Below are 12,651 nucleotides of genomic sequence, written 5' to 3'. Positions count from 1 at the left end.
GTGTCACATATGACATTACAGGTGACAGAACCAGAAGAAGAGGTAGATCTTTCCTGTGGTGAGAATGAGAGACAACAGATGGATGGATAACCCATGTGGTATGCTGATACCTCTGGGACATTAAAAGGACAAAAGGAAATCTTTCATGCAAGGGATAGATCTTCTTGGGATGATTTGATAGAATGAAAATAGGCACAAGACTCCTACTTGGTGAAAAGGTAGAAAGGACTTGTGCTCAGCTGGGAGACTGAAACCACACCATTGAGTTGCTAGCAATGAACCCTAAAATTTGAGTGACTGATAGGTTTAACCATCGCAGCAGCCTCAAAATATTTTTATCAAAAGAAATGAATCTCCAGTTTCAAAAATATGAAAGGAAGTCTGTCCTGCACTTGTTTTCCTACCCAACCAGACCACTAAAAAGGAAAACATCTAGAAACAACTCTGTTTAAGGGTACCACACACCCTTCCTTCCTTGCCTTTGCAAGTGGATCTGGACCCTTTTCCCAACACTGATATCCAGCCCCACAATGGGTTTAATAAAAACTAGAAGTGTGCATAACACATGCTTGGAACCCACAAGGAGAAAGGTCGCATACAGGGCTGTTGTTATATTATTGCCACTGGATAAGGTTCTAGCAAAACACTGCATTCAGAACTTCTGGCTGGGTTTCCCTTCAGCTCAATTCATTTCAGACCTTCATTGACAAGCATTGTTGCTCAGCAACCTAATACTCAGTTGTTGAACAAATAAATGTTACAGGCTAGCAGTTCTCATTAGTAAGATTTAACCACCAAAGAGTCATTTTTCCTACTGAACACCAGGCTTAAAGAAAGAAGCCAATTCATCACTTCTTAGATGTAATAATGCCCTCTAATGAGGTTAACAGATTCTCACTGACTATGTTAAGGAACAAATTGAACATCATAAAGCAGTTTTGAGAAATGGGTTCTCTCTGAAAGGAACAGAAAGGAATGGAAACATATAGAAAGTGTTTACTATAGGGGCTGCTAGGTGGTGCAGTGTATAGAGCACCGGCCCTGAAGTCAGGAGGACCCGGGTTCAAATACAGCCTCAGACCAAACACTTGACACTTACTAGCTGTGCGACCCTGGGCAAGTCATGTAACCCCAATTGCCTAAAAATAAAAATAAAAAATAAAAAAAAAGAAAGTGCTTACTATGTGTTCTAGAACTGTGCTAAGGGCTAGAAATAAAAGCAACAGGTGCTGCCCTCAGGAAACTTAATTGTAACAGGGGAAGCCGCTCTATAAAATAGAAGCGTGCAGAATGAAGATAGCTAGAAAGCAATGAAGTGAGTTTGATTCCAGGCTATACACGGGTGAATGCTTACTGATCTTAAGCCTCTTGTCCTAGGGTTGGCGCTCAGCATTTCATGACAGAACTGGAATGAACCCACTGCTTATTTAACACAGGAGACAACATTCATGTACCCAGTGCAATGATCACGGGATAGCCGAACCCCTTACCTTACCACACTGCTTACATTTTCCCTCCTGCCGCCGTCTGTGTACCCAGTGATGACGGACAAAATTCTGTAGGGGAAGAAAATAAAATGAGCACCTTTTTGGAAGAAAAATAGCCATTACTTTTCACTTATACTTCTAGAAAATAACTTCTCCCAAAGCATTTTCCAAACCTGCGTAAATGAAGGAAAGATCCCCACCCCCCACCTCCATACACACTCATATGCACAGGTTAATAGTTCAAAACCAGACCTAATTCCTTTAGCTTAATTCCCAAAGCTAATTCTTAAATTCCCTCCCCTGAGATTATCAGCATTTGAGAGAGGATCCTTCATATTAGGAAAGCTGTCAATGAATTCAGGCTTCAGTGGGTTTTGTCTTTGTTTTTGTGTTTGGTTTTGGTTATTGTTTTTTGAGATTAGGTTTCCTTATCTCACACAGAGGACACTCATGACCCTACTGCAATACTGACCAAAAAGGAAACTAACTGACTCTACTTCTCTGACCTAGGCAGCCTAGTGGTCGGTCCTTCACTACCTGGGTCTCCCTATATCGGGGCTGATCCTTGATTAGCTCTAGCCCTACAGTAGCTCAGAATTTGCGAGTCTAGCCCACAGTAATCTGCCACTCCCTTTATCCCCCAATAGCTGAGACTATAGGCATGTGCCAGCACACTAGACCACTATAACAATGAAGGAAAGATTTAAAAAAAAAAAGAAAGAAAGAAAAGAGAAGATAAAAGGAGATAGAAGAGAGAAGACTGAATAGCCTAAACACATTTGTTGTTTAGTCAGTTCAGTTATATCCCACTCTTCATGACCTCATTTGGGGTTTTTTTGGCAAAGATAGTGGAGCAGTCATAAGTACGGGCAAATTAGGGGGATTTGTAATCCCTAAAAATCCAATTTATTAAGCACTTTTTATGTGCCAGGTACAGTGCTAAATACTGGGGATACAATTAAGAAAAACAAAGACAGTCCCTGTCCTCAAAGAGTTTACAATCTAATAGGGGGAGACAACACACAAAAGGGGGAGGGGGGAGAAGAGATCAGAGATTAGAAATGACTTACTGATTACTGTTCCTCATACATGGCACTCCATTTCCTAGCTTTGTGCCTTTGTACTGACTATACCTCATGCTTTCATGTATTCCTTCCTTACCTCCTATTCTCAGAATCTCTATTTTCCTTCAAGATTCACATCAAGGGCCACCTTCTACAAGAGATCTTTCTTGATCCCCCTCCAGCTTCAAGAATCCTCCCTACCTCCAGTCACCTAGTATCTATTTAGCTTATACTTTGTAGATATGTGTATGTGTACATGCAGCCTCCGCCAATGGAATGAAAGCTCCTTGAGGCCAAGAATGTCATTCTTAACTTTGTATCTCCAGTGTCTAGCATGGTGCCTGGCATAGAGTGGGTGCTCAATAAATGCCTGTGAAAAGACTATCAGACACAGTAGCAAGACTTTTTCATGTTACCAAAAGAAGGGAAGAGTAAAGAATGAGTAGAGAAAATGAAAAGAAAAAACTTTATGGGTCAAAGTTCTGTGATGCAGTCGGGGAGGTGGGGCCCAGCCTACCACTTGAAAAACACTTACCTAGATGGTATTTTAGGTCCCTTCTAATCCTAGGATTTGGTGATCCAGAATAAAGAAATTGCTTGACTCATATCAGATAGAAACCTACTTATGGCATGTATCAATACCAGTTTTAGGAGAAAGTATGAAAAAGAAACCAATCCTTGGTGCTGCAAATCTTCATGTAGAATATAATAGCCACATGAAACTGACCAGATTGTTTTTTCAATAAAAATAATATTGAGAAGAAAAAAAAGGAAAATCTCTGAAAAGTTGAGTAAAGTATTATTTTTTTGCTGTGCTATTTTCTGAGCAAACACACCTCAAACTCATGTTTCTGGTAAGCTCCATCCCAAACCACCTTCTCCTCCTTACTAGATTAAGTAAGCAAAAACATCATAAGATCATAGATTTAGAGTGTGAATGGTCCTGGGAGGTCATCTGATTCAAACCCCACCCTGATCCACCCTATTTTACAAATGAGGAACCTCAGCCTAGCAAAGTTAAATTACTGGACCAAGGTCACAAAGATTAGAAGAGCAGGGATTCTAACTCAGGTTCTCTGAGTCCAAATCCAGCACATTTTCCAGGGTATTACACTTCACCCCAGAAACTAAATAGGGCTTTTATAGCATTATGTGAGATGTACTTAGTGATAAGAATAACTCTAATAAGAATGGACACCTTCAGGAGACAAATTTCACATCTCCTTCAGTCTTTAACAAACTATTCATGGATCAAAAGCCCATGGACTTCATTAATAATCTTTATTAATAATCTTTCAAAAATAAAATGGGCACAACATTCCCTAAAATCAGTCTGATTTTCCTCTTGATAGAATTTGACTACAGAAAGCTCCATTCCTGCCCTGTGCCCCAAATAAGCATGTGGACAAATTTTTAAGATGCCATCCAGAGAGATAAGGATCATAGAATTTAGCTCGGAGAGAGACTTTGGAAATTATGTTGTCCAATGCACCTCATTTTTTATGAGGGAATGAGGGAACTAATGCTTAGTTGAAATGATTTCCCTTGGGTCATATAATAATAATAGCTAGCTAGTTAGCATTTACAAAGTGCTTTATGGTTTGCAAAGCACTTTACAAATGTTACCTCAATTTGTCCTCACAATAACCATAAAAGCTTATTCCCATTTTACATATGAGGAAACTGAGGCAGAAGTGACTAGCCCAGGGTCCTAAAGCTACTAAGTGTCTGAGGCTGGGTCTTCCTGAAATCACTGTATTCTATCCACCCAGTTGCCTCTTTCACTACTTTGTGAATTTTACTCTATTGCTATTTAATGGATATATCAGATTGTTATTGTTCAGTTGTTTCAGTCATGACTGACTCTTTGTGACTCCATTTGGGGTTTTCTTGGTAGAGATACTGGAGTGGTTTGCCACTTTCTTCTCCAGCTCATTGGACAGATGAGGAACTGAGGCAAACAGGGCTGAGTGACTTGCCCAGGGTCACACAGCTAGTTAGTCTCTGAGGCCAGATTTGAACTTAAGAAGATGAGTTTCTTGATTCCAAGCCCCCCAAAGAATTTACAATGAAAGAAATAATACTAATACTGAGGGCAACTCAGTATTATTTGAGTGCATCCCTCTGCCTGTCTAGAATATAGAAACCTGTTCTACTGCTAAAAAAAATTCCAGGAAAAAGGTAGCTATGTTTGAGATGTGCAAATATGGCCAGATGTCTATGTTCAATAGAGTGACAGGATTGTTACATGATAGTACATGAGAACACGAAGTACAGAAACCTAAAAATGAAAATTAATATTTCAAATGAGTATGTTAGCTTCCTAAAAAGCCAAATAATTTGGCTAAAAAATAACAAGATTGGGAGTCAACAAAAAGGGATCACTAAAGTTCAAAAGACTACTGAGGAGGGCACGGTTTGGAGGGAACCTGTGGCTTTGAGACATATTTGGATGAAAGTATCTCTGTGTTCTAGAATTCCTAGAAAGGGACACTCAGGAAAAAAACCGAGACTCGATGACTCTAGAGGGCTGGAAGGCATCTCAGAGCTCACTGAATCCAATCCCTTCCTTTTACAGATCAAGAAACAGCAGCTCATTATGGCTCAAAGAGATAGAGGATTTTTAACTCTGGGTTTATGCCTCCAAGTGCTCCAAGTTCAGCCTTTCTGTTTTTCCCATTACTGACCATACTGTCTCTTATTAAGGGCCAAACATGAGGGGAGAAATCATTCTGATAAGCAGAGTCAGTATGATGGAATGGATAGGGAGGGACCTGGGAGTCAAGAAGACCTGGTTTCAAGTCCCGTCTCTGTTACTGGCTACAGCAGAGTCACTTAACCTCTCCATGACTTATAAATTGCCTTGATAGAGAAGTCACTTACTGAGAGTTCCTAGGCAGCTAGATGGCTCACTGGGTATGGCACTGGCCCAGGAGTCAGGAAGAGCTGAGTTAAAACGTCACCTCAGACACTGACTAGTTATGTGAGCTTGAACAAGTCAATTGACCTCTATTTGCCTCCATTTCCTTATCTGCAAAACAGGGGGTAATGATGGCACCTGCCTCCCAGGTCTGCTATGAGAATCAAATGAGATAATAATTGTAAAGAGCATAGTAAGTGCTATATACATGTTAGCTACTAATATTATTATTAAATCACTGGAATCACAGGTCTGGTCAGAACAAGAATGTATCCAAAGGGCTTGCTCATTTCTGCCAATCAACAACATTTGTGCCCTGAAGCATCATGAGCAGTTTTCCTATCCAGTCAAACATCTCAAAAAGTTTCCTCAGATCAAATTTTAAAGATAAATTCAGTTGGAAATGGACAAAAAGAAATACTGAGAAACCAGCCACCACTGGTGAAAGCCACAGAAAAGTAAAACATTTCCACCAAGGGCCAGGTGAAGCAGCCAGGGATGAGAGCTCTCATTACTCATTAATGAAGTAATAACCTTAGTTATTCTGTGCTGCTAAAGCAGAATGAAGGTTGTTAGCTCCCTCTAAATGTGAATGTCCAACATCTAGCTGCCCCACTCTACTGATGACTCTGTTTAGGTCAAACTCACAGAGCTCCTGTTCTGAGCTGAACCAATTTTAAATCTAAATCTTTTGGATTTCAGAACAGTTGTACTCTTCTAGGGTGCAACAGTTTCTCTTGTCAATGTGAAAACAGTTATTATAATCTCTGTATTTTCTTAGGTCCCATTTTTCAAGCATCATCATTTTCTCACCCTCTTCTGAGTCTTATCCATATCTCTCAAGTTTTAAGGACAAATCACATTTGAGGTCCCTCACCAACAAAAAGTTTAATTGACAATTCTTACCCAATATGCTTCATTTAAGATACTATTATTCTGATCCAATAATTCCAACATTGGGGAATATTCCCTGAAAATTTTGTCAAAAAACAAGCCCCAAAATTATCTGTTCAAAAATTTTCATAGTAGTATTACATGGAATTGGAAAAATAAAAAGCAAAGTAAATGTTCAGACATAGAAGAATGGTTAAGTAAATTGGAGTACATTAATGTAATAGAATACTACACTGCAATTAAGATCGACAAGGAGGAGTACAAAGAAAGCTGGAAAACTTTTTGAAAGAATACAAAGTGGAGGAAAAAGAACATAACAAAATGGCTAAAGAATCCTGATAGGGACTTAGAAGCCATTAGTGGAATACTGTGATGATACTTTATGTGTTGAGATTAATTTACATGTAAATAATTACTAAGCTATTTGTGTGTGTGTGTGTGTGTGTGTGTGTGTGTGTGTGTAGTTGTGATTGTGTATGGACTCGCAGATGTGTGTATGTGTATGGATATATATATGCGTATGCATTTAGTTTCACTTGTTTTAGTCTACTCTAATAATTTTGTCAATGTGGGGCACTCCTACTATGGAATTTTGGCCACAATGTAGATCAACAATTTGTACGGAATTTGTTGCTTTTGAGAATTGCTTGGGTTCAATGATTTAATTTATGGTCTCATAGCCAGTAAATATCAGAAACAAGACTTAAACCAAGATCTTCTTGACTTCAAGCCCAGTCCTCAGTCCTCTATATCATCCTCTATCTCCTTATTGGTTGGATTAATGATCAACATTAATTTGTTTTAATAAAACATTTTTTTAATGGTAGCATTTTGGTCTTTGTAAAGCAACAGCCCTACTACACTGCTAGGAAATCTGTTGGAGGCTGCGGTACATCTGGGAAAAACTATTACTGCACAGGGTAGAATAATTATCAAATACATCCGTTTCAGATGCCTAGTGAATGGGAACATAGGAATCACTTCCATATTCTGTTAGTGGCCAAACACTGTAAATCTACTGTTCCCTCATTCAAACAAATTATTTAACATCATCCTTCATTTTTAAATAACCCAAACAACACAAACTCCACTGTAACATTTAAATGCCAGTTGTCCTCTTGTATTTTGAAATGCACTGATAAATTCCCACAACCCACTTTACATTCTGGAATTTATTTCCTTCTGTTCCTTTTTTTTTTTTCTATTTTGGATCTTTATCTGTCTCTTGTATGAAGCTAAAACTCACTCTTTCCATCCCTTTTCAATCAAGTTCTCTTGACTTCTTGGAGTAAAAACCTTCTGTCTAAGCATTTTTCTGGACTTGCAGCCTTTTTATCCAACTCAGGTCTTCTCTTCCTCTTGGCTTCTATTGACACATAAGTGCATTGGATAGCAGTGAAAAGGCAACAAGCAAGCAGGTCTCCTAATAATTTCTTGATTGCTGCAAAATCTAATCTGGGCAAACTTCACACCATAAATCACTAAAGTATATATTAGAAACACTTTTAATGCTAAAAGAACTCAAAAAGAAAGCAAATACGAATATTACACCAAAGCATTGCCTAGGTACATGACACTTTTTCTCTCCAAGCTAACAATTATTTTTTCATAATTAAGGTTTTATTTTTTAATGAACAGAAACCTATTTTATCTTGCTCTCTCCCCACATCTCATTGGGGGAAAAAGAAAATAAATAAAAACAAATTGCCTGCAACAAACGAGTATAGTCAAGCAAAACAAATTCCCTTATTGGCCATACTCAAAACAATTTATAGATAGATACACACACATATACATGCACACATACACATACAAGTATGTGTGTGTGTGTGTGTATGTATGCACATCTTATTGTGTACTCTGAATCCATCACTTCTCTGTCAAAAGGGGACTAGCATGCTTTATCATCAGTCCTTTGGAATCATGGATTATCACTGTGTTGATCATGGCTCTCACCGTTTTTAAAGTTGCTCGCCTTTAAAATGTTGTTTTTGTTGTATAAATTATTATCCTGGTTCTATTCATTTCACTTGTTATTAGTTTATACAAGTCTTCAAAATGGTACACTTTTATATTGATGTTCTAATATATAAATTGTTATTCTGGTTCTGCTCACTTCACTCTGCATCAGTGCATGCAAGACTTTCCATGTCTCTTTGAAATCATCTATTTGCTTATTTCTTAAACCACATTTCTTACAATGTTCCATCACATTCACATGCCACAATTTGTTCAGCCATTCCCCAACTGACAGGCGTTCCTTTAGTTTCCAGGTTTGGTTATTGTTTTTCTTTTCTTTTTTTTTTTTGCCACTACAAAAAGAGCTGCTAAAAATATTTTTTGTGTATATAGGACCTTACCCTCTTTCTTTAATCTATTTTGATCATAGGCCTAGCAATGGTATAGTTGGAGGAAAGAGAATATACTGTCTAGTAACATTTTGTGTATAATTGCTTTCCAGCATGGTTATATTCTTTCATAGGTTCATCAACAGTGTATCAATGTGCCTGTTTTCCCACAGCCCTTCCAACATCTGTCATTTTCTTTTTCTGTTATCTCTACCAAACTTATGAGTATAAAGTGAATCCTCAGAATTACTTTAATTTACAATTATAAAGGGTTATTTTTTTTTCTCAAACACATCCAATAAAACTAAGACTAAAAGGGAAATAATTGGTTGGGGAAAATCTTTGCAATTTTCTTTGATAAGGTGTCATTTCCAAGATATGTAAGGAATAGATTCAAATTTAAAAGAATAAAAGCCATTCCCCAATTAAGAGATGTTCTAAATATATAAGCAGGCTGTTCTCAAAGAAAAGAAACCAAGGCTATTTGTAACTAACAATCTTTTACCAGAAAAACTCTTTAGAAATGGTACTGCTATTGGGGTACTCTTTAGAAAAGCTTTCTCTGTTACACTACAGACTGTAAGAATAGAAATGTCAGGTTCATGCATCTTAAGTTAAGAAATCTTGAAAGCATCCAGTTCAACACCCCCTCATTTTACACATGAAGAAACAGAGACCCAGAAACATAAAATGATTAGTCTATAGTCATAGGCAGTAAATGGAAAAGCCCAGATTTTAACCTAAGTCTTCCGACTCCAAATTCAAAAATCTTTCCACTTCATTTCTATACTTGAGATGGCCAAAGAAGAATTATTTATTCTTTTACTCCAATAAGTTTTCAAAAGGGATAGCCAAAAAATCAATCCAAGGTGGCACTGAAGGAAAGAATTCTAATACTTCTTCTGTTTCAAAGGACCATGGAAAGAATATTTTTTATAGCTTAATCATATGGTAATACCAAAAGGAAGTCTTGTAGCTTAAAATGGGAGAATAGGTATAAAGGGAACAGCAAAAAACCAAAATATGCTATTGTTTGTCCTCTAAATTCTCAGATAAGTCTGGATGGTAGCAATTGAGGCAAAGGTTGAAATTAATAATTCATTAGGACTCATGCCTATTGCTGAACAGGAAGTGACATTTTGATGAGGAATCTGATTTTGATGGCCAGCCTCTGCTAAAAATTGCTTTCAAGGCATTCTTAGTTTTCTGTACCACCCTTTTAGGTTCTTCAATTAGGCATGATACAGACAACTCAGATAAGGTACCTATACGCAGATTCCTTAAACTCAACCTTGGTTAATTAATCCATTTAACAAATAGTTATTAAGTATCTACTATATGAAGAAAGGCAGCATGGCATAGAGTCTAGAGAGTTGGCCTCAGAACCAGGAAGACCTAGGATAAAGACCCACATTGGACACATCATGGCTACGTTAACCTAGGCAAGTAATTTTACTTCTCATCACTTTAGGCAAATTTTTAAAACTCTATAAGCTGGGGCAGAGATGCTAACCTATATTGCTATGCGAAGTTTACTTACCAGGGAGTTATCTATGCCAGTGTCTACCCTTACTCTTACTATATGAAGGTCCAGGTCCAGTGTCTACTGCTACTATATGAAAGATACTTAAAGATGCATAAGACAAAGTTGTTGTTGTTATTGTTTTTTCCCCCAACACCAAGCTAACAGTTTTTAGTAAGCAAGAAAACACAAGTAAACAAATAATTCTGATACAAAAAAAAAGAATTTGAGGTTCATTTAACTTCTCTGGCCTCAGTTTCCTCAATGATAAAATAAGGGAATTAGACTAAAGGTCCCTTCCAGCTTTCTATGGTAAAGACATAAAATGTCATAATGTTTAGAAGAAGACCTTAAATGCAGATCATTGTTGAAAATACTACCATCTCTTACTGGACTGAAAACAACTGGTAATGAACTATGATTGCTGCAGCAAAGTTTTGTGATGAAACCAGGACTAAACTGAGTCATTTTGAAGAGCTGACCACAATCACTGACATACTGGAAAGAACACTGAATTTGGAGGTACAGAACTTGGAACCAAGTCCTGTCTCCATCATTTATTAGCCGAGTGATCTTGGGAAAGCCACTTGACATGCCTGAGGCTCAGTTTCCTAATTTATAAAAAGATCATAATAGCAACTGTACTGTCCACCTCACAAGGTTGTTGTTAAGGAGCAAATGAAGTAATAAATATAATCCCAAAGCATTTTTTAAGTGTAAACTGTTATCATCATCTTCATCAAGAAGTTCTATTCCTGGAACAATCCTGGAAAATCAACATGGAGTCATGACCAAAGTTTCTTGGTCACCTCTCACAGAAAATCAAGTGCTATTCGTAAGTTATGCCAAATAGTCTGGTATGTGCTACACTTCATTTCAGACTTTTAAATATCTGAATAAATTCCAAGATATCAGACATAGAGCTTGTGGCCAATGATTTCATAAGCATAATTCCCAGATGTGCTGCATTTTATGTAGCCAAGATAATGTGATGTCTGTCTTCTGAAATAAAAACAGCATTTCTTTTCTTGGAAGATGATTCATGTTGATCGCTTTTCAATGGATCGCATTCCTTAGGTAATTTCCCCTCTAGATGCCCCATACAAGTACAGTTCAAGACATGAGCCAACGTGGTATCCAAATATAGCTAATGATCTAATGAGAGGGGCCTGAAGAAGTGGATCAACAAGGTCATTTAATATCAAAACTTTCAGCTGATGTGGCACAATGTTATGTCAGATCTATAGTGGTAGATGACTCAGGGCATCTTCATTTCTATATACTCCATATTATTTTCATGTTGCTCCATAATATTTCCATATTATTCTTCCAGACTTGTAGTCAAGCATATAATCATAACCACTAAGCAGTTCAATTCAATAAACATTTAGTAGGTACCTACTACATGCAAGGCATTGTACATTTGAGGACATAATTAAGGGACAGAACTATTTTTGAAAGTTCTACAAAAGCTTATGATCTATATAAATTACAAAAACTAAGACATCAAGGTAGATGAAAGTCTTAATGATTTCACCAATAAGACAATAAGGCCAAATATCAGTGAAATGAAGCAATTTATGCTCACCATAAGGTATTAACATGCTCAGAAGGAATTATAGAAAATAGATATCTGTTTTTAAATTCAATGCCATTTTTAACAAATGATAAAGAGGCTCAGGAATAGTTGCCTTTTGTGGAAGAAAATATGCTAGAATATTGCATAATCTCAATAAATCCTTACATTATTTTTAGAGCAGGCTTATCATGAATTGCAAGTAGGTTAACCTGAGGATAAAGTAAGGTGGATATCAGCATTATCCTAAGAAGGTGAGACTTAAGATTTCAATTTCACATTGCTCTTATTTCCACTTAGGTACCCAATACATCAGAAAGATGTGGACTTCCTCAAGTCTTACTCTGTTAATCCCACGCTCAACATAATCATGGAAGTATGGTAGTGCACCTGAAATACAGTAACATACTTGAAATCCCAGTAAGCAGACTCTCCACTAAGCACTGGAAAATACTAGGAACAAGAGAGTTGCTTAACTGAGAATGTTTCCCAATACATGATAACAGTCTAGAAGTTTGCATCAACAAGCAGCTGTTGATGAGTTTGGGGAAGGTCAGCTTTTGCAAAAACAGGCTGTAAGAATTTGACTGACTCTAACACTGAAATTCAATGCCACTAAGTGCCTTATCATTGTAGTCTCTAACTAAAAATTAAATTGTAGTATTATTATAATGATTCGAATTACTGGGAAAATACTATCAGAAGGAACTTGGAAAGTATTTATAGGAATTACGACAGTCTGTGCAATATATTTAAGACTTCAAAGGCACACAAAAGTATTTTCATTCCTACCGCCACTGAAGGTAACCAACTCCAAAAAGAAAGGTACATTTAGGAAAC

At 37.2% G+C, this 12,651-nt stretch overlaps 1 protein-coding gene across 1 annotated transcript in view; it reads right to left on the bottom strand.

Moving 5' to 3' along the window:
- The window catches only part of DGKI (diacylglycerol kinase iota), a 478,924-nt gene that overhangs the window by 243,707 nt on the left and 222,566 nt on the right, over window positions 1–12,651 (bottom strand). Inside the window, exon 6 of the mRNA XM_078153519.1 lies at window positions 1,491–1,556. Coding sequence (XP_078009645.1) covers window positions 1,491–1,556 — 66 coding nt within the window. The remainder of the gene's footprint in view (window positions 1–1,490; window positions 1,557–12,651) is intronic.

The sequence above is a fragment of the Phascolarctos cinereus genome, unplaced genomic scaffold (assembly GCF_003287225.1).
Source record: "Phascolarctos cinereus isolate Bilbo 61053 unplaced genomic scaffold, phaCin_HiC Scaffold_1;HRSCAF=81, whole genome shotgun sequence".
NCBI classification, from domain to species: domain Eukaryota; kingdom Metazoa; phylum Chordata; class Mammalia; order Diprotodontia; family Phascolarctidae; genus Phascolarctos; species Phascolarctos cinereus.
The sequence above is the reverse complement of the archived record's forward strand: the minus strand, read 5'-3'. Positions and strand labels throughout refer to the sequence as shown.